This window comes from Oncorhynchus mykiss, unplaced genomic scaffold (genome assembly GCF_013265735.2).
Source record: "Oncorhynchus mykiss isolate Arlee unplaced genomic scaffold, USDA_OmykA_1.1 un_scaffold_191, whole genome shotgun sequence".
In the NCBI taxonomy this organism is placed as follows: domain Eukaryota; kingdom Metazoa; phylum Chordata; class Actinopteri; order Salmoniformes; family Salmonidae; genus Oncorhynchus; species Oncorhynchus mykiss.
This window is the reverse complement of record NW_023493677.1, coordinates 101,209-125,000: the sequence shown is the minus strand read 5'-3', so window position 1 is coordinate 125,000 and position 23,792 is coordinate 101,209. Positions and strand designations below refer to the sequence as shown.

The following is a 23,792-nucleotide window of genomic DNA, read 5'->3' as shown; positions in this document are numbered from 1 at the left end:
GGTCCACATACTACCTACCCCTACCTAACCCGGGTCCACATACTACCTACCCCTACCTAACCCTGGTCCACATACTACCTACCCCTACCTAACCCTGGTCCACATACTACCTACCCCTACCTAACCCGGGTCCACATACTACCTACCCCTACCTAACCCTGGTCCACATACTACCTACCCCTACCTAACCCGGGTCCACATACTACCTACCCCTACCTAACCCTGGTCCACATACTACCTACCCCTACCCCTACCTAACCCTGGTCCACATACTACCTACCCCTACCTAACCCTGGTCCACATACTACCTACCCCTACCTAACCCTGGTCCACATACTACCTACCCCTACCTAACCCTGGTCCACATACTACCTACCCCTACCTAACCCTGGTCCACATACTACCTACCCCTACACATACCTAACCCTGGTCCACATACTACCTACCCCTACCCCTACCTAACCCTGGTCCACATACTACCTACCCCTACCTAACCCTGGTCCACATACTACCTACCCCTACCTAACCCTGGTCCACATACTACCTACCCCTACCTAACCCTGGTCCACATACTACCTACCCCTACCTAACTCTGGTCCACATACTACCTACCCCTACCCCTACCTAACTCTGGTCCACATACTATCTACCCCTACCTAACCCTGGTCCACATACTACCTACCCCTACCTAACCCTGGTCCACATACTACCTACCCCTACCTAACCCTGGTCCACATACTACCTACCCCTACCTAACCCTGGTCCACATACTACCTACCCCTACCTAACTCTGGTCCACATACTATCTACCCCTACCTAACCCTGGTCCACATACTACCTACCCCTACCTAATCCTGGTCCACACACTACCTACCTACCCCACCTAACCCTGGTCCACATACTACCTACCCCTACCTAACCCTGGTCCACATACTACCTACCCCTACCTAACTCTGGTCCACATACTATCTACCCCTACCTAACCCTGGTCCACATACTACCTACCCCTACCTAATCCTGGTCCACACACTACCTACCTACCCCACCTAACCCTGGTCCACATACTACCTACCCCTACCTAACCCTGGTCCACATACTATCTACCCCTACCTAACCCTGGTCCACATACTACCTACCCCTACCTAATCCTGGTCCACATTCTACCTACCCCTACCTAACCCTGGTCCACATACTACCTACCCCTACCTAACCCTGGTCCACATACTACCTACCCCTACACCTACCTAACCCTGGTCCACATACTACCTACCCCTACACCTACCTAACCCTGGTCCACATACTACCTACCCCTACCTAACCCTGGTCCACATACTACCTACCCCTACATAACCCTGGTCCACATACTACCTACCCCTACACCTACCTAACCCTGGTCCACATACTACCTACCCCTACCTAACCCTAACTCGGGAAAGAAACTGAGGAAGTGACAGTCAGCCACCAATTGTGCAAGTTCTCCCACTTAAAAAGATGAGAGAGGCCTGTTTCATCATAGGTACACTTCAACTATGATAGACAAAATGAAAAGAAAAAAATCCAGAAAATCACATTATACAATTTGTTATGAATTTATTTGCAAATTATGGTGAAAAATAAGTATTTGGTCAATAACAACAGTTTTTCTCAATACTTTGTTATATACCCTTTGTTGGCAATGACAGAGGTCACTCAAAATAGGTAGGTTTTCACTCAAAATCTCACGATACATGGCCCCATTCATTCTTTCCTTTACACGGATCAGTCTTCCTGGTCCCTTTGCAGAAAAACAGCCCCAAAGCATGATGTTTCCACCCCCATGCTTCACAGAAGGTATGGTGTTCTTTGGATATAACTCAGCATTATTTGTCCTCCAAACACGACGAGTTTAGTTTTTACCAAAAAGTTATATTTTGGTTTCATCTGACCATATGACATTCTCCCAATCTTCTTCTGGATTATCCAAATGCTCTCTTGCAAACTTCAGACGGGCCTGGACATGTACTGGCTTAAGCAGGGGGACACGTCTGGCACTGCAGGATTTGAGTCCCTGGCGGTGTAGTGTGTTACTGATGGTAGGATTTGTTACTTTGGTCCCAGCTCTCTACAGGTCATTCACTAGGTCCCTCCGTGTGGTTCTGGGATTTTTGCTCACCGTTTTTGTGATCATTTTGACCCCACAGGGTGAGATCTTGCGTTGGAGCCTCAGATCGAGGGAGATTATCAGTGGTCTTGTATGTCTTCCATTTCCTAATAATTGCTCCCACAGTTGATTTCTTCAAACCAAGCTGCTTACCTATTGCAGATTCAGTCTTCCCAGCCTGGTGCAGGGCTACAATTTTGTTTCTGGTGTCTTTGACAGCTCTTTGGTCTTGGCCATAGTGGAGTTTGGAGTGTGACTGTTTGAGGTTGTGGACATGTGTCTTTTATACTGATAACAAGTTCAAACAGGTGCCTTTAATACAGGTAACGAGTGGAGCGCAGAGGAACTCATTTTCCACCATAATTTGCAAATAAATTCATTAAAAATCCTACAATGTGATTTTCTGGATTTTTTTTCTCATTTTGTCTGTCATAGTTGAAGTGTACCTATCTCTATAGGCCTCTCTCATCTTTTTAAGTGGGAGAACTTGCACAATTGGTGGCTTACTAAATACTTTTTGCCCCACTGTATAGGGGGGTTACTTAATAACGTGATGGAGTCCAGTTGAGTCAGATGAAGCGTTGATGCGTGTAACGATGGTGGCAGGTGTGAATAATGATAAGTAGCCTGGCGACCTTGAGCGCCAGAGAGGGGTCAGCAGATGTGACATAGCCAACGTACAATCATTGGATAACAAAATAGATGAGCTACGATCACAAATATCCTACCAACTGGACATTAACTGTAATATCTTATGTTTCACCGAGTCATGGCTGACATGAATAACATACAGCTGGCTGGGTTTTCGGTGCATCGGCAAGAATAAACAGCTGCCTCCGTTAAGCCTAGACGAGGTAAGATCACGAATATCCTACCAACGGGACATAAAAAACTGTAATATCCTATGCTTCAAGGAATCATGGCTGAATAACGACATGGATATTCAGCTAGCGGGATACACGCTGCACCAGCAGGATAGAACAGCCCACACCGGTAAGACGAGGGGGGGCAGACTGTGCATATTTGTAAACAACAGCTGGTGCACCAAATCTAAGGAAGTCTCTAGATTTTTCTCGCCTGAAGTAGAATATATTGTGATAAACTGCAGGCCCTCCATTTGATATATCCAACCACAACTCTATCCTCCTGATTCCTGCTTACAAGCAAAAATTAAAGCAGGAAGCACCAGTGACTCAGTCAATAAGAAGTGGTCAGATGAAGCAGATGCTAAACTACAGGACTGCTTTGCTAGCACAGACTGGACATGTTCCGGGATTCTTCCGATGACATTGAGGAATACACCACATCAGTCACTGGCTTTAGCAATAAGTGCATTGAGGACGTCGTCCCCACAGTGACTGTACGTACATACCCCAACCAGAAGCCATGGATTACAGGCAACATTCGCACTGAGCTAAAGGATAGAGCTGCCGCTTTCAAGGTGCGGGACTCTAACCCGGAAGCTTACAAGAAATCCCGCCATGCCCTGCGACAAACCATGAAACAGGCAAAGCATCAATACAGGGCTAAGGTTGAATCATACCACACTGGCTCCGACACTCGTCGGATGTGGCAGGGCTTGCAAGCTATTACAGACTACAAAGGGAAGCACAGCCGCAAGCTTCCCAGTGACATGAGCCTACCAGACGGCTCACATCAACAGCATCCTCGGAGACACCCTAGACCCACTCCAATTTGCGTAACGCCCAAACAGATCCACAGATGATGCAATCTCTATTGCCCTTTCACACCTGGACAAAAGGAACACCTATGTGAGAATGCTATACATTGACTACAGCTCAGCATTCAACACCATAGTGCCCTCAAAGCTCATCGCTAAAACAAGAACCCGGGGACTAAACACCTCCCTCTGCAACTGGATCCTGGACTTCCTGACGGGCTACCCCCAGGTGGTAAGGGTAGGTAATAACACATCCGCCACGCTAATGCTCAAAACGGGGGCCCCTCAGGGGTGCGTGTTCAGTCCCCTCCTTTACACTCATGACTGCATGGCCAGGTATGACTCCAACACCATCATTAAGTTTGCCGACGATACAATGGGTAGGGATGATCACCGACAACGACGAGACTGCCTATAGGGAGGAGGTCAGAGACCTGGCCATGTTGTGCCAGGACAACAACCTCTCTCTCAACGTGATCAAGACAAAGGAGATGATTGTGTACTACAGAAAAAGGAGGACTGAGCACGCCCCCATTCTCATCAACGGGGCTGTAGTGGATTAGGATGAGAGCTTCAAGTTCCTTGATGTCCACATCACCAACAAATGATCATGGTCCAAACACACCAAGACAGTCGTGAAGAGTGCACAACAAAGCCTGTTCCCCCACAGGAGACTGAAAAAGTTTGTCATTGGTCATCAGATCCTCAAAAGGTTCTACAGCTGCACCATCGAGAGCATCCTGACTGTTTTTTATTTTAACTTATCTATTTTCTACTTAACACTTAATTTTCTTAAATCTGCATTGTTGGTTAAGGGCTTGTAAGTAAGCATTTCACTGTAAGGTCCTGTTGTATTGGGCGCATGTGGCAAATAACATTTTATTTGTGTGTGTAGAAGTGTCTGCGGTTGGATCCCGAGGCAGCAGTGTGGAGCAGTAAGCAGCGTGTGTTAGTGACTCTAACACAGAGTCTGACTGATGTTCTGAACTACGGTCTGTTTCAACCGGCCTTCAACGGACGAGCTGGGAAGTTCCTAGACGAGGAACGACTGCTGAAAGACTACCCTCTACCCCCCATCACCCCTATTCCCTACCTAGAGGTACCCTCTACCCCCCATCACCCCTATTCCCTATCTAGAGGTACCCTCTACCCCCCATCACCCCTATTCCCTATCTAGAGGTACCCTCTACCCCCCATCACCCCTATTCCCTATCTAGAGGTACCCTCTACCCCCCATCACCCCTATTCCCTATCTAGAGGTACCCTCTACCCCCCATCACCCCTATTCCCTATCTAGAGGTACCCTCTACCCCCCATCACCCCTATTCCCTGCCTAGAGGTACCCTCTACCCCCCATCACCCCTATTCCCTGCCTAGAGGTACCCTCTACCCCCCATCACCCCTATTCCCTGCCTAGAGGTACCCTCTACCCCATCACTCCTATTCCCTATCTAGAGGTACCCTCTACCCCATCACCCCAATTCCCTATCTAGAGGTACCCTCTACCCCATCACCCCTATTCCCTATCTAGAGGTACCCTCTACCCCATTACTCCTATTCCCTATCGAGAGCTACGCCCTATACCATATCTACACCCTAAAACCTAGACACCACTACCTACACAACTACTTGTACCTACACCCTACAACCTAGACACCACTACCTACACCACTACCTATACCATACATTCAACCTAAATGCTGAAACTAAAATTGTTTTAACTCATAGGGCTGTGTGTGTGTGTGTGTGTGTGATTGTAGTTTCGTTATAAGAGGCGTGTTTACACTCAGAGCTATGTGGACGACAAGCAGCTAGCAAAGCTCCATACCAAGGTAAGACCACACACACACACACAGACACACACACAGACACAGACACACACACAGATACAGATACAGACACAGACACACACACAGATACAAACATGCATACGCACACGCGCACACAGACACACACACACACACACACACACACACACACACACACACACACACACACACACACACACACACACACACACACACAGACATACACACACACACACACACACACTAACGTGCCAGCCCTACTCTCGCTGTCCCTTTCTCTGTCTCTCAGGCCAACCTTAAGAAGTTCATGGAGTATGTTTATCAGCTCAGCATTGACAAAGTCTCCAGGTTCTTGGAGAAAGGCCTTGATCCTAATTTTCATGATGCAGACACAGGAGGTGAAGAAACACACACACACACACACACACACACACACACACACACACACACACACACACACACACACACACACACACACACACACACACACACACACACACACACACACACACACACCCTCAGTGTCTGAAAGTGAGTGATATCTATCCCTCACGACTAAGCCTCAGTATTTTTCTATCTGAATGTGTGTGTTTATAGAATGCCCCCTGACCCTGGCGGTTCAGCTAGAGGGCAGTTCAGAGCTGATTAAAGTTCTGAGGAGTGGAGGAGCTCACCTGGACTTCAGGACTAGAGACGGAATCACAGCGCTGCACAGAGCTGTTCTCTCTAGGAACCACACAGCACTCACAGTGAGTACGCACACACACACACATGCATACACACCCCTGTGTGTTTCTGTTTTAAGCATAATGTGTGTGTGTTGCAGACTGTGTTGGACCTGGGTGCGTCTCCAGACTATAGGGACAGTCGTGGGTTAACTCCGTTGTACCACTGTGCCATGGTGGGGGGAGACCCGTACTGCTGTGAACTGCTGCTGCATGAACACGCTGTCATAGGCAGCACCGACGAGAATGGCTGGCAGGAGATCCACCAGGTAAAACACACCCAGACACACCAAGGTTATCATAGTTGTGTGTTTTTAGATGTCTTTTTTGTTCTAGAAATTCAGATTTTAATTTGAAATTAATTTGGTTTGTTTGTTTTCAGATCCACTTGACCAGTTTGTAATTAGTTTGTTTTTCTGAAAACTTAGTAAACATTTTCTATTTACTTTTTCTATTATTTTGTTGAATTATGAATATTTTCCTTTCTCTGGTCATAGGAGTAACAACATGAATTAGGAACATTTTCCTTTCTCTGGTCATAGGAGTAACAACATGAATTAGGAACATTTTCCTTTCTCTGGTCATAGGAGTAACAACATGAATTAGGAACATTTTCCTTTCTCTGGTCATAGGAGTAACAACATGAATTAGGAATATTTTCCTTTCTCTGGTCATAGGAGTAACAACATGAATTAGGAACATTTTCCTTTCTCTGGTCATAGGAGTAACAACATGAATTAGGAATATTGACCTTTCTCTGGTCATAGGAGTAACAACATGAATTAGGAACATTGTCCTTTCTCTGGTCATAGGAGTAACAACATGAATTAGGAACATTGACCTTTCTCTGGTCATAGGAGTAACAACATGAATTAGGAACATTGTCCTTTCTCTGGTCATAGGAGTAACAACATGAATTAGGAATATTGTCCTTTCTCTGGTCATAGGAGTAACAACATGAATTAGGAACATTTTCCTTTCTCTGGTCATAGGAGTAACAACATGAATTAGGAATATTGACCTTTCTCTGGTCATAGGAGTAACAACATGAATTATGAATATTTTCCTTTCTCTGGTCATAGGAGTAACAACATGAATTAGGAATATTGACCTTTCTCTGGTCATAGGAGTAACAACATCTTACGTGTTTTAAGTCATGTCTCTGCCATTATGACTGCAAGCCGAGACAAGTGTTCTTGAATCAGAAAAGTCTGTTGACCACTGCTCTACACTATACAGTACGTTGCTTTTTTGTCACAGAAACAGAAATTAGGCAAGATGGCGCCGACAGAGAGGGCTGCCTCGCTTCTAGTCCTTAGGAAACTTTGCAGTATTTTGTTTTTTTTATGTATTGGGTATCAGAGCGACGTCAAATTACTAGAACTATGAACAGGAATACGACCAGAAATATGACTTTCCCGAAGCGGATCCTTTGTCCGAACCATCCAGGGCATTTGAACTGATTCTGAAGGTCAACCCAAAACAACGCTGCCAGAGAAGAGGTAGACGAAGCGGACTTCTGAGGCGCGCACACCACCCACCGCTTCCGAGTATATTACTCGCTAATGTCCAGTCTCTAGATAACAAGGTAGACGAAATTAGGGCAAAGGTTGTTTTCCAGAGACATCAGGGATTGTAACATACTCTGTTTCACGGACACATGGCTCTCTGGGTATATGCTGTTGGAGTCTTTCCAGGAAGAAGAAGGGCAGGGGTGTATGTTTCATGATTAACAACTCATGGTGTAATTGTAACAACATACAGGAACTCCTTTTGTTCACCTGACCTAGAATTCCTCACATTCAAATGCTGACCGTATTATCTCCCAAGGGAATTCTCCTCGGACGGCATCCCCAGCCGCGTCCTCAGAGCATGCGCAGACCAGCTGGTTTCTGTAGCAAATATAAAGTTCTGCTTTTCTGATGTATCAAATACTTATGTCATGCAATAAAATGCAAATTAATTACTTAAAAATCATACAATGTGATTTTCTGGATTGTTGTTTTAGATTCCATCTCTCACAGTTGAAGTGTACCTATGATAAAAATTACAGACCTCTACATGCTTTGTAAGTAGGAAAAGCTGCAAAATCGGCAGTGTATCAAATACTTGTTCTCCCCACTGTATATCCCCCTCAAGCTGATACCACGATGGCCCTCAAGGAACTTCACTGGACTTTATGCAAACTGGCAACCATATATCCTGAGCTGCATTTATTGTAGCTGGGGATTTTAAGGCTACCTAAATTCTACCAGCATATTGACTGTAGCACTCAAGCTGGAAATACACAGATCACTGCTACTCTAACTTCCCAGATGCATACAAGCCCCCCCCCCCCCACACTCTCCGTTCGGCAAATCTGACCACGACTCCATTTTGCTCCTCCCTTCCTATAGGCAGAAACTCAAACAGGATGTAGCCGTGCTAAGGACTATTCAACACTGGTCTGACCAATCGGAAACCACGCTTCAAGATTGTTTTTATCACACGGACTGGGACATGTTCCGGGTAGCCTCAGAGAATAATATTGAATTATACGCTGATTCGGTGAGTGAGTTTATAAGGAAGTGTATACGAGAAGATGTACCTACCATGACTATTAAAACCTACCCTAACCAGAAACCGTGGATAGATGGCGACATTCGCGCAAAACTGAAAGCCCGAACCTCAAAGTTTAACAATGGGAAGGTGACTGGGAATATGGCCGAATACAAACAGTGTAGTTATTCCCTCTACAAGGCTATCAAACAAGTGACATTTCAGTATAGAGACAAAGTGGAGTCGCAATGCAACGGTCCAGACACGAGACGTATGTGGCAGGGTCTACAGACAATCACAGATTACAAAAAGAAAACCAGCCACGTCACGGACAACGACGTCTTGCTTCCAGACAAACTAAACACCTTTGCACGCTTTGAGGATAATACAGTGCCACCGACGTGGCCCGCTACCAAGGACTATGGGCTCTCCTCCTCCGTGGCCAACGTGATTATTAAGACATTTAAATGTGTTAACCTTCCAAATCTGCTGACCTAGATGGCATCCCCAGCCGCGTCCTCAGAGCATGCGCAGACCAGCTGGCTGGTGCGCTTACGGACATATTTAATCGCTCCCTATCCCAGTCTGCTGTCCCTGCATGCTTCAAGATGGCCACCATTGTTCCTGTACCCAAGAATGCAAAGGTAACTGAACTAAATTACTTTCGCCCTGTAGCACTCACCTCTGTCATCATGAAGTGCTTTGAGAGACTAGTCAAGGATCATATCACCTCCACCTTACCTGTCACCCTAGACCCACTCCAAATTGCTTACCGCCCCAACAGGTCCACAGACGATGCAATCACCATCACACTGCACACTGCCCTATCCCACCTGGACAAGAGGAATACCTATGTAAGAATGCTGTTCATTGACTGTAGCTCAGCATTCAACACCATAGTACCCTCCAAGCTCATCATTAAGCTTGAGGCCCTAGGTCTCTGGTTCGCCGCTGTGTGCAATTCGGTCCTGGACTTCCTGACGGGCTGCCCCCAGGTGGTGAAGGTAGGAAACAACATCTCAACTCTGGCCATGCACACCTCCTACTCGATCATCAAGTTTGCAGACGACACAACAGTAGTGGGCTTGATTACCAACAGCGACGACACAGCCTACAGGGAGGAGGTGAGGGCACTCCGAGTGTGGTGTCAGGAAAACAACCTCTCAGTCAACGTCAACAAAACAAAGGAGATGATCGTGGACTTCAGGAAACAGCAGAAGGAGCACCCCCCTATCCACAGTGCCTTTTCAACCTCAGAAGGCTGAAGATATTTGGCTTGTCACCTAAAATACTCACAAACCTTTACAGATGCACATATGAGAGCATCCTGTCGGGCTGTACATACAGACTTGACATCACTGGCCACTTTAACAAATGGATCATGTTTACATATCTTGCATTACTCATCTCATATCTAAAAACTGTATTTTATACCATCTATTGGATCTTGTCTATGCCGCCCTGTCGTTATTTATATATATTTATGTGTATATATTCTTATTCCATTCCTTTACTTAGATTTGTGTGTATTAGGTAGTTGTGGAATTGTTAGATTACATGTTAGATATTGCTGCACTGTCGGAACTAGAAGCACAAGCATTTCTCTACACTCACATTAACATCTGTTAACCATGTGGTGTATGTGACCAATAACATATGTTATCCATGTGGTGTATGTGTCTATTAACATCTGTTATCCATGTGACCAATAACATCTGTTATCCATGTGACCATTAACATATGTTATCCATGTGGTGTATGTGACCAATAACATCTGCTATCCATGTGACCATTAACATCTGCTATCCATGTGGTGTATGTGACCATTAACATCTGTTAACCATGTGACCATTAACATCTGTTAACCATGTGGTGTATGTGTCTATTAACATCTGTTATCCATGTGACCAATAACATCTGTTATCCATGTGACCATTAACATCTGTTAACCATGTGACCATTAACATCTGTTATCCATGTGACCATTAACATCTGTTATCCATGTGGTGTATGTGACCAATAACATCTGTTAACCATGTGACCAATAGCATCTGTTATCCATGTGGTGTATGTGACCAATAACATCTGCTATCCATGTGACCATTAACATCTGTTATCCATGTGGTGTATGTGACCAATAACATATGTTATCCATGTGACCATTAACATCTGTTATCCATGTGGTGTATGTGACCAATAACATCTGCTATCCATGTGACCATTAACATCTGTTATCCATGTGGTGTATGTGACCAATAACATCTGTTATCCATGTGACCATTAACATCTGTTATCCATGTGGTGTATGTGACCATTAACATCTGTTAACCATGTGACCATTAACATCTGTTATCCATGTGGTGTATGTGACCATTAACATCTGTTAACCATGTGACCATTAACATCTGTTATCCATGTGGTGTATGTGACCATTAACATCTGTTATCCATGTGACCATTAACATCTGTTATCCATGTGGTGTATGTGACCATTAACATCTGTTATCCATGTGGTGTATGTGACCATTAACATCTGTTATCCATGTGGTGTATGTGACCATTAACATCTGTTATCCATGTGGTGTATGTGTCTATTAACATCTAATTTGTTTTGGAACTATTAGACTTTTATCATTCAGGAAATGTGGAAGTGATTTCTTGGTGACTCCACCTTCTCCTCTCCTGAGGCAGTTAGGGTTAGGGTTAGCCTAAGGGTTAGGGTTAGCCTAAGGGTTAGGGTTAGCCTAAGGGTTAGGGTTAGCGTTAGCCTAAGGGTTAGGGTTAGAGTTAGGGTTAGCCTAACCCTAACCCTTGGTGACTCGACCTTCTCCTCTCCTGAGCCAGTTGTGGAGTTGCAGCGATGAGACAAGATTGTAATTACCAGAAATTGGGGAGAAACAGTGACAAAATAAATAAATGAATTAAAATTGGCATATAGACTTCTTTGGTCGACCATGGTGAGGCCTGTTCTGAGTGGAACCTGTCCAGTTAAACCGCTGTATGGTCTTGGCCACCGTGCTGCAGCTCAGTTTCAGGGTCTTGGCAATCTTCTTATATCCCAGGCCATCTTCATGTAGAGCAACAATTCTTTTTTTTAGATCCTCAGAGAGTTCTTTGCCATGGGGTGCCATGTTGAACTTCCAGTGAACAGTCAGTATGAGGGAGTGTGAGAGCGATGACACCAAATTTAACACACCTGCTCCCCATTCACACCTGAGACCTTGTAACACTAACGAGTCACATGACACCGGTGAGGGAAAATGGCTAATTGGGCCCAATTTGGGGTGTACTCACTTTTGTGATATACTGTATATGTGATTCTGCACGGGTGCTCTTCACACTGCTACAACGTGGTATCTATATGTGATTCTTCACACTGCCACAACGTGGTATCTATATGTGATTCTTCACACTGCCACAACGTGGTATCTATATGTGATTCTGCACGGGTGCTCTTCACACTGCTACAACATGGTATCTATATGTGATTCTTCACACTGCTACAACGTGGTATCTATATGTGATTCTTCACACTGCCACAACGTGGTATCTATATGTGATTCTTCACACTGCCACAACGTGGTATCTATATGTGATTCTTCACACTGCCACAACGTGGTATCTATATGTGATTCTTCACACTGCCACAACGTGGTATCTATATGTGATTCTTCACACTGCTACAATGTGGTATCTATATGTGATTCTTCACACTGCTACAATGTGGTATCTATATGTGATTCTTCACACTGCTACAACGTGGTATCTATATGTGAATCTTCACACTGCCACAACGTGGTATCTATATGTGAATCTTCACACTGCTACAACGTGGTATCTATATGTGTATCTGCACGGTGCCCTTCACACTGCCACAACGTGGTATCTATATGTGATTCTGCACGGTGCCCTTCACACTGCCACAACGTGGTATCTATATGTGATTCTTCACACTGCCACAACGTGGTATCTATATGTGATTCTTCACACTGCCACAACGTGGTATCTATATATGATTGTTCACACTGCCACAACGTGGTATCTATATGTGATTCTTCACACTGCTACAACGTGGTATCTATATGTGTATCTGCACGGTGCCCTTCACACTGCCACAACGTGGTATCTATATGTGATTCTGCACGGTGCCCTTCACACTGCCACAACGTGGTATCTATATGTGATTCTTCACACTGCCACAACGTGGTATCTATATGTGATTCTTCACACTGCCACAACGTGGTATCTATATATGATTGTTCACACTGCCACAACGTGGTATCTATATGTGATTCTTCACACTGCTACAACGTGGTATCTATATGTGATTCTTCACACTGCCACAACGTGGTATCTATATGTGATTCTTCACACTGCCACAACGTGGTATCTATATTTGATTCTTCACACTGCCACAACGTGGTATCTATATGTGATTCTTCACACTGCCACAACGTGGTATCTATATTTGATTCTTCACACTGCCACAACGTGGTATCTATATGTGATTCTTCACACTGCCACAACGTGGTATCTATATGTGAATCTTCACACTGCCACAACGTGGTATCTATATGTGTATCTACACGGTGCCCTTCACACTGCCACAACGTGGTATCTATATGTGATTCTTCACACTGCCACAACGTGGTATCTATATGTGATTCTTCACACTGCTACAACGTGGTATCTATATGTGATTCTGCACGGTGCCCTTCACACTGCCACAACGTGGTATCTATATGTGAATCTTCACACTGCAACAACGTGGTATCTATATGTGATTCTTCACACTGCCACAACGTGGTATCTATGTGTGTATCTACACTGTGCTCTTCACACTGCCACAACGTGGTATCTATATGTGATTCTTCACACTGCCACAACGTGGTATCTATATGTGATTCTTCACACTGCCACAACGTGGTATCTATATGTGATTCTTCACACTGCCACAACGTGGTATCTATATGTGATTCTTCACACTGCCACAACGTGGTATCTATATGTGATTCTTCACACTGCCACAGCGTGGTATCTATATGTGTATCTGCACGGTGCCCTTCACACTGCCACAACGTGGTATCTATATGTGATTCTTCACACTGCCACAACGTGGTATCTATATGTGTATCTGCACGGTGCCCTTCACACTGCCACAACGTGGTATCTATATGTGATTCTTCACACTGCCACAACGTGGTATCTATATGTGAATCTTCACACTGCCACAACGTGGTATCTATATGTGATTCTTCACACTGCCACAACGTTGTATCTATATGTGTATCTGCACGGTGCCCTTCACACTGCCACAACGTGGTATCTATATGTGATTCTTCACACTGCCACAAGTTGGTATCTATATGTGATTCTTCACACTGCCACAACGTGGTATCTATATGTGATTCTTCACACTGCCACAACGTGGTATCTATATGTGATTCTTCACACTGCCACAACGTGGTATCTATATGTGATTCTTCACACTGCTACAACGTGGTATCTGTATGTGATTCTGCACGGTGCCCTTCAGACTGCCAAAACGTGGTATCTATATGTGATTCTTCACACTGCCACTACGTGGTATCTATATGTGATTCTTCACACTGCCACAACGTGGTATCTATATGTGAATCTTCACATTGCTAAAACGTGGTATCTATCAATCAATCAAATTTATTTTATATAGCCCTTCGTACATCAGCTGATATCTCAAAGTGCTGTACAGAAACCCAGCCTAAAACCCCAAACAGCAAGCAATGCAGGTGAAGAAGCACGGTGGCTAGGAAAAACTCCCTAGAAAGGCCAAAACCTAGGAAGAAACCTAGAGAGGAACCAGGCTATGTGGGGTGGCCAGTCCTCTTCTGGCTGTGCCGGGTGGAGATTATAACAAAACATGGTCAAGATGTTCAAATGTTCATAAATGACCAGCATGGTCGAATAATAATAAGGCAGAATAGTTGAAACTGGAGCAGCAACACAGTCAGGTGGACTGGGGACATCAAGGAGTCATCATGTCAGGTATTCCTGGGGCATGGTCCTAGGGCTCAGGTCCTCCGAGAGAGAGAAAGAAAGAGAGAATTAGAGAGAGCATATGTGGGATGGCCAGTCCTCTTCTGGCTGTGCCGGGTGGAGATTATAACAGAACATGGCCAAGATGTTCAAATGTTCATAAATGATCAGCATGGTCGAATAATAATAAGGCAGAACAGTTGAAACTGGAGCAGCAGCACAGCCAGGTGGACTGGGGACAGCAAGGAGTCATCATGTCAGGTAGTCCTGGGGCATGGTCCTAGGGCTCAGGTCCTCCGAGAGAGAGAAAGAGAGAAGGAGATACGTGTGTATCTACACTGTGCCCTTCACACTGCCACGACGTGGTATCTATATGTGTATCTGCACGGTGCCCTTCACACTGCCACAACGTGGTATCTATATGTGATTCTTCACACTGCCACAACGTGGTATCTATATGTGATTCTTCACACTGCCACAACGTGGTATCTATATGTGATTCTTCACACTGCTACAACGTGGTATCTATATGTGATTCTGCACGGTGCCCTTCACACTGCCACAACGTGGTATCTATATGTGATTCTTCACACTGCCACAACGTGGTATCTATATGTGATTCTTCACACTGCCACAACTTGGTATCTATATGTGATTCTTCACACTGCCACAACATGGTATCTATATGTGATTCTTCACACTGCCACAACGTGGTATCTATATATGATTGTTCACACTGCCACAACGTGGTATCTATATGTGATTCTTCACACTGCCACAACGTGGTATCTATATGTGATTCTTCACACTGCCACAACGTGGTATCTATATGTGATTCTTCACACTGCCACAACGTGGTATCTATATGTGATTCTTCACACTGCCACAACGTGGTATCTATATGTGTATCTACACGGTGCCCTTCACACTGCCACAACGTGGTATCTATATGTGATTCTTCACACTGCCACAACGTGGTATCTATATGTGATTCGTCACACTGCCACAACGTGGTATCTATATGTGATTCTTCACACTGCCACAACGTGGTATCTATATGTGATTCTGCACGGTGCCCCCCACACTGCCACAATGTGGTATCTATATGTGTATCAGCACGGTGCCCTTCACACTGCCACAACGTGGTATCTATATGTGATTCGTCACACTGCCACAACGTGGTATCTATATGTGATTCTTCACACTGCCACAATGTGGTATCTATATGTGATTCTTCAAACTGTCACAACGTGGTATCTATATGTGATTCTTCACACTGCTACAACGTGGTATCTATATGTGATTCTGCACGGTGCCCTTCACACTGCCACAACGTGGTATCTATATGTGATTCTTCACACTGCCACAACGTGGTATCTATATGTGATTCTTCACACTGCCACAACGTGGTATCTATATGTGATTCTTCACACTGCCACAACGTGGTATCTATATATGATTGTTCACACTGCCACAACGTGGTATCTATATGTGATTCTTCACACTGCCACAACGTGGTATCTATATGTGATTCTTCACACTGCCACAACGTGGTATCTATATGTGATTCTTCACACTGCCACAACGTGGTATCTATATGTGATTCTTCACACTGCCACAACGTGGTATCTATATGTGTATCTACACGGTGCCCTTCACACTGCCACAATGTGGTATCTATATGTGATTCTTCACACTGCCACAACGTGGTATCTATATGTGATTTGTCACACTGCCACAACGTGGTATCTATATGTGATTCTTCACACTGCCACAACGTGGTATCTATATGTGATTCTTCACACTGCTACAACGTGGTATCTATATGTGATTCTGCACGGTGCCCTTCACACTGCCACAACGTGGTATCTATATGTGTATCTGCACGGTGCCCTTCATACTGCCACAACGTGGTATCTATATGTGATTCTTCACACTGCCACAACGTGGTATCTATATGTGTATCTACACGGTGCCCTTCACACTGCCACAACGTGGTATCTATATGTGAATCTTCACACTCCCACAACGTGGTATCTATATGTGATTCTTCACACTGCCACAACTTGGTATCTATATGTGATTCTTCACACTGCCACAACGTGGTATCTATGTGTGTATCTACACTGTGCCCTTCACACTGCCACAACGTGGTATCTATATGTGTATCTGCACGGTGCCCTTCACACTGCCACAACGTGGTATCTATATGTGATTCTTCACACTGCCACAACGTGGTATCTATATGTGATTCTTCACACTGCCACAACATGGTATCTATATGTGATTCTTCACACTGCCACAAAGTGGTATCTAAATGTGTATCTGCACGGTGCCCTTCACACTGCCACAACGTGGTATCTATATGTGATTCTTCACACTGCCACAACGTGGTATCTATATGTGATTCTTCACACTGCCACAACGTGGTATCTATATGTGATTCTTCACACTGCCACAACGTGGTATCTATATGTGATTCTTCACACTGCCACAATGTGGTATCTATATGTGATTCTTCACACTGCCACAACGTGGTATCTATATGTGATTCTTCACACTGCCACAACGTGGTATCTATATGTGATTCTTCACACTGCCACAACGTGGTATCTATATGTGATTCTTCACACTGCCACAATGTGGTATCTATATGTGATTCTTCACACTGCCACAACGTGGTATCTATATGTGATTTGTCACACTGCCACAACGTGGTATCTATATGTGATTCTTCACACTGCCACAACGTCGTATCTATATGTGATTCTTCACACTGCTACAACGTGGTATCTATATGTGATTCTGCACGGTGCCCTTCACACTGCCACAACGTGGTATCTATATGTGTATCTGCACGGTGCCCTTCATACTGCCACAACGTGGTATCTATATGTGATTCGTCACACTGCCACAACGTGGTATCTATATGTGATTCTTCACACTGCCACAATGTGGTATCTATATGTGATTCTTCAAACTGTCACAACGTGGTATCTATATGTGATTCTTCACACTGCCACAACGTGGTATCTATATATGATTCTTCACACTGCCACAACGTGGTATCTATATGTGATTCTTCACACTGCCACAACGTGGTATCTATATGTGATTCTTCACACTGCCACAACGTGGTATCTATATGTGATTCTTCACACTGCCACAACGTGGTATCTATATGTGATTCTTCACACTGCCACAACGTGGTATCTATATGTGATTCTTCACACTGCCACAACATGGTATCTATATGTGATTCTTCACACTGCCACAATGTGGTATCTATATGTGATTCTTCACACTGCCACAACGTGGTATCTATATGTGATTCTGCACGGTGCCCTTCACACTGCCACAACGTGGTATCTATATGTGATTCTTCACACTGCCACAACGTGGTATCTATATGTGATTCTTCACACTGCCACAACGTGGTATGTATATGTGATTCTTCACACTGCCACAACATGGTATCTATATGTGATTCTTCACACTGCCACAATGTGGTATCTATATGTGATTCTTCACACTGCCACAACGTGGTATCTATATGTGTATCTACACGGTGCCCTTCACACTGCCACAACGTGGTATCTATATGTGATTCTTCACACTGCCACAACGTGGTATCTATATGTGATTCTTCACACTGCTACAACGTGGTATCTATATGTGATTCTGCACGGTGCCCTTCACACTGCCACAACGTGGTATCTATATGTGAATCTTCACACTCCCACAACGTGGTATCTATATGTGATTCTTCACACTGCCACAACTTGGTATCTATATGTGATTCTTCACACTGCCACAACGTGGTATCTATGTGTGTATCTACACTGTGCCCTTCACACTGCCACAACGTGGTATCTATATGTGTATCTGCACGGTGCCCTTCACACTGCCACAACGTGGTATCTATATGTGATTCTTCACACTGCCACAACGTGGTATCTATATGTGATTCTTCACACTGCCACAACGTGGTATCTATATGTGATTCTTCACACTGCCACAACGTGGTATCTATATGTGATTCTTCACACTGCCACAACGTGGTATCTATATGTGATTCTTCACACTGCCACAATGTGGTATCTATATGTGATTCTTCACACTGCCACAACGTGGTATCTATATGTGTATCTACACGGTGCCCTTCACACTGCCACAACGTGGTATCTACACGGTGCCCTTCACACTGCCACAACGTGGTATCTAAATGTGATTCTTCACACTGCCACAACGTGGTATCTATATGTGTATCTACACGGTGCCCTTCACACTGCCACAGCGTGGTATCTACACGGTGCCCTTCACACTGCCACAACGTGGTATCTACACGGTGCCCTTCACACTGCCACAACGTGGTATCTACACGGTGCCCTTCACACTGCCACAACGTGGTATCTACACGGTGCCCTTCACACTGCCACAATGTGGTAGCTATGGGACAAAACAGTGGAGAAGTTAAGCCTCATGCTTCAACGCTCCTGGTAATTGCAGAAATTAACCTACTGTTTACCACATGGATCTACGTCAGCGGTCACCAACCTTTTCTGAATAAAGTTCCAGCTCGGAGTCAAAATGCAAGCCGCCATCTACTGATTAAAAAGCGTAAGCCTATGCAACATTAACCAATTAAAAACAGTTCTGGAGCAATGAGGTCTGTGCAGTAGACTATAGGCCCAGTACATTATCCCTGCATATTGGCTATGCTCAGTAGGCTATAGGCCCAGTACATTATCCCTACATATTGGCTATGCTCAGTAGGATATAGGCCCAGTACATTATCCCTGCATATTGGCTGTGCTCAGTAGGCTATAGACCCAGTACATTAGCCCTGCATATTGGCTATGCTCAGTAGGCTATAGACCCAGTACAATATCCCTGCATATTGGCTATGCTCAGTAGGCTATAGACCCAGTACATTATCCCTGCATATTGGCTATGCTCAGTAGGCTATAGACCCAGTACATTATCCCTACATATTGGCTATGCTCAGTAGCCTATAGACACAATACATTATCCCTGCATATTGGCTATGCTCAGTAGGCTATAGACCCAGTACATTATCCCTGCGTATCAGCTTTGCTCTGCAGGCTATAGACCCAGTACATTATCCCTGCATATTGGCTATGCTCAGTAGGCCCAGTACATTATCCCTGCATATTGTCTATACTCAGTAGGCTATAGACCCAGTACATTATCCCTGCATATTGGCTATGCTCAGTAGAATATAGGCCCAGTACATTATCCCTGCATATTGGCTGTGCTCAGTAGGCTATAGACCCAGTACATTATCCCTGCATATTGGCTATGCTCAGTAGGCTATAGACCCAGTACATTATCCCTGCATATTGGCTATGCTCATTAGGCCCAGTACATTATCCGTGCAAATTGGCTATACTCAGTAGGCTATAGACCCAGTACATTATCCCTGCATATTGGCTATGCTCAGTAGGCTATAGACCCAGTACATTATCCCTGCATATTGGCTATGCTCAGTAGGCTATAGACCCAGTACATTATCCCTACATATTGGCTATGCTCAGTAGCCTATAGACACAATACATTATCCCTGCATATTGGCTATGCTCAGTAGGCTATAGACCCAGTACATTATCCCTGCGTATCAGCTTTGCTCTGCAGGCTATAGACCCAGTACATTATCCCTGCATATTGGCTATGCTCAGTAGGCCCAGTACATTATCCCTGCATATTGGCTATGCTCAGTAGGCTATAGACCCAGTACATTATCCCTGCATATTGGCTATGCTCAGTAGGCTATAGACCCAGTACATTATCCCTGCATATTGGCTATGCTCAGTAGGCTATAGACCCAGTACATTATCCCTACATATTGGCTATGCTCAGTAGTCTATAGACACAATACATTATCCCTGCATATTGGCTATGCTCAGTAGGCTATAGACCCAGTACATTATCCCTGCGTATCAGCTTTGCTCTGCAGGCTATAGACCCAGTACATTATCCCTGCATATTGGCTATGCTCAGTAGGCTATAGACCCAGTACATTATCCTTGCATATTGGCTATGCTCAGTAGTCTATAGACCCAGTACATTATCCCTGCATATTGGCTATGCTCAGTAGGCTATAGACCCAGTACATTATCCCTGCATATTGGCTATGCTCAGTAGGCTATAGACCCAGTACATTATCCCTACATATTGGCTATGCTCAGTAGCCTATAGACACAATACATTATCCCTGCATATTGGCTATGCTCAGTAGGCTATAGACCCAGTACATTATCCCTGCGTATCAGCTTTGCTCTGCAGGCTATAGACCCAGTACATTATCCCTGCATATTGGCTATGCTCAGTAGGCCCAGTACATTATCCCTGCATATTGGCTATACTCAGTAGGCTATAGACCCAGTACATTATCCCTGCATATTGGCTATGCTCAGTAGGCTATAGGCCCAGTACATTATCCCTGCATATTGGCTGTGCTCAGTAGGCTATAGACCCAGTACATTATCCCTGCATATTGGCTATGCTCAGTAGGCTATAGACCCAGTACATTATCCCTGCATATTGGCTATGCTCAGTAGGCCCAGTACATTATCCCTGCATATTGGCTATACTCAGTAGGCTATAGACCCAGTACATTATCCCTGCATATTGGCTATGCTCAGTAGGCTACAGACCCCGTACATTATCCCTGCATATTGGCTATGCTCAGTAGGCTATAGACCCAGTACATTATCCCTACATATTGGCTATGCTCAGTAGCCTATAGACACAATACATTATCCCTGCATATTGGCTATGCTCAGTAGGCTATAGACCCAGTACATTATCCCTGCGTATCAGCTTTGCTCTGCAGGCTATAGACCCAGTACATTATCCCTGCATATTGGCTATGCTCAGTAGGCCCAGTACATTATCCCTGCATATTGGCTATACTCAGTAGGCTATAGACCCAGTACATTATCCCTGCATATTGGCTATGCTCAGTAGGCTATAGGCCCAGTACATTATCCCTGCATATTGGCTGTGCTCAGTAGGCTATAGACCCAGTACATTATCCCTGCATATCGGCTATGCTCAGTAGGCTATAGACCAAGTAATTTATCTCTGCATAACGGCTATGCTCAGTAGACTATAGACCCAGTACATTATCCCTGCATATCGGCTATGCTCAGTAGGCTATAGACCAAGTAATTTATCTCTGCATAACGGCTATGCTCAGTAGGCTATAGACCCAGTACATTATCCCTGCTCATTGGCTATGCTCAGTAGGCTATAGACCCAGTACATTATCCCTGCATATTGGCTATGCTCAGTAGGCTATAGATCCAGTACAATATCCCTGCATATTGGCTGTGCTCTGTAGACTCAAGGCCCAGTACATTATCCCTGCATATTGGCTATGCTCAGTAGGCCCAATACATTATCCCTGCATATTGTCTATGCTCAGTAGGCTATAGACCCAATACATTATCCCTGCATATTGGCTATGCTCAGTAGGCTATAGACCCAGTACATTATCCCTGCATATTGGCTGTGCTCAGTAGGCTATAGACCCAGTACATTATCCCTGCATATTGGCTATGCTCAGTAGGCTATAGACCCAGTACATTATCCTTGCATATTGGCTATGCTCAGTAGGCTATAGACCCAGTACATTATCCCTGCATATTGGCTATGCTCAGGAGCCTATAGACCCAGTACATTATCCCTGCATATTGGCTACACTCAGTAGTCTATAGACCCAGTACATTATCCCTGCATATCGGCAATGCTCAGTAGGCTATAGGCCCAGTACATTATCTCTGCATATTGGCTATGCTCAGTAGTCTATAGACCCAGTACATTATCCCTGCATATTGGCTATGCTCAGTAGACTATAGACCCAGTACATTATCCCTGCATATTGGCTATGCTCAGTAGGCTATAGACCCAGTACATTATCCCTGCACATTGGCTATGCTCAGTAGGCTAAAGGCCTAGTACATAATTCCTGCATGTTGGCTATGCTCAGTAGGCTATAGGCCCAGTACATTATCCCTGCATATTGGCTATGCTCAGTAGGCTATAGGCCCAGTACATTATCCCTGCATATTGGCTGTGCTCAGTAGGCTATAGACCCAGTACATTATCCCTGCATATTGGCTATGCTCAGTAGGCTATAGACCCAGTACATTATCCCTGCATATTGGCTATGCTCAGTAGGCTATAGGCCCAGTACATTATCCCTGCACATTGGCTGTGCTCAGTAGGCTATAGACCCAGTATATTATCCCTGCATATTGGCTATGCTCTGTAGACTCAAGGCCCAGTACATTATCCCTGCATATTGGCTATGCTCAGTAGGCTATAGGCCCAGTACATTAGCCCTGCATATTGGCTATGCTCAGTAGGCCCAATACATTATCCCTGCATATTGTCTATGCTCAGTAGGCTATAGACCCAATACATTATCCCTGCATATTGGCTATGCTCAGTAGGCTATAGACCCAGTACATTATTCCTGCATATTGGCTATGCTCAGTAGGCTATAGGCTGCCTCTCACCCGACTCAGCGTCCCTCTGCCATCCTTCCCTCCACTGAGAAAAGGGGACACAGTCTTCCAGCTGATTGTCAGTCTAAGGGGAGGGAGGGGGCAGCGGTGAGGCTGCCTCTCACCCGACTCAGCGTCCCTCTGCCATCCTTCCCTCCACTGAGAAAAGGGGACACAGTCTTCCAGCTGATGGCGAAACTCAAGTCGCACTGCATTATTTCTGCCTCATGCGCTAATTAATGGTGTTACTCCTATGACCAGAGAAAGTTTAATATTCCTTTCTTTATAACAGACAAAAGCCAGGGCCAGCGGTCTAAGGCCTGAGGTCTAAGGTCTAAGGTCTGAGGTCTAA

The 23,792-nt window shown here is 44.8% G+C and overlaps 1 protein-coding gene across 4 annotated transcripts in view; it reads left to right on the top strand.

Annotated features, from left to right (window-relative positions):
• LOC110515076 (SH3 and multiple ankyrin repeat domains protein 3) overlaps positions 1-23,792 on the top strand; it is a 119,422-nt gene that overhangs the window by 31,802 nt on the left and 63,828 nt on the right. For all 4 annotated transcript variants that reach the window (XM_036972729.1, XM_036972728.1, XM_036972731.1 and 1 more), the window contains exons 3-7: positions 4,717-4,920; positions 5,582-5,653; positions 5,919-6,027; positions 6,227-6,378; positions 6,456-6,623. In XM_036972729.1, coding sequence (XP_036828624.1) covers positions 4,717-4,920; positions 5,582-5,653; positions 5,919-6,027; positions 6,227-6,378; positions 6,456-6,623 — 705 coding nt within the window. The remainder of the gene's footprint in view (positions 1-4,716; positions 4,921-5,581; positions 5,654-5,918; positions 6,028-6,226; positions 6,379-6,455; positions 6,624-23,792) is intronic.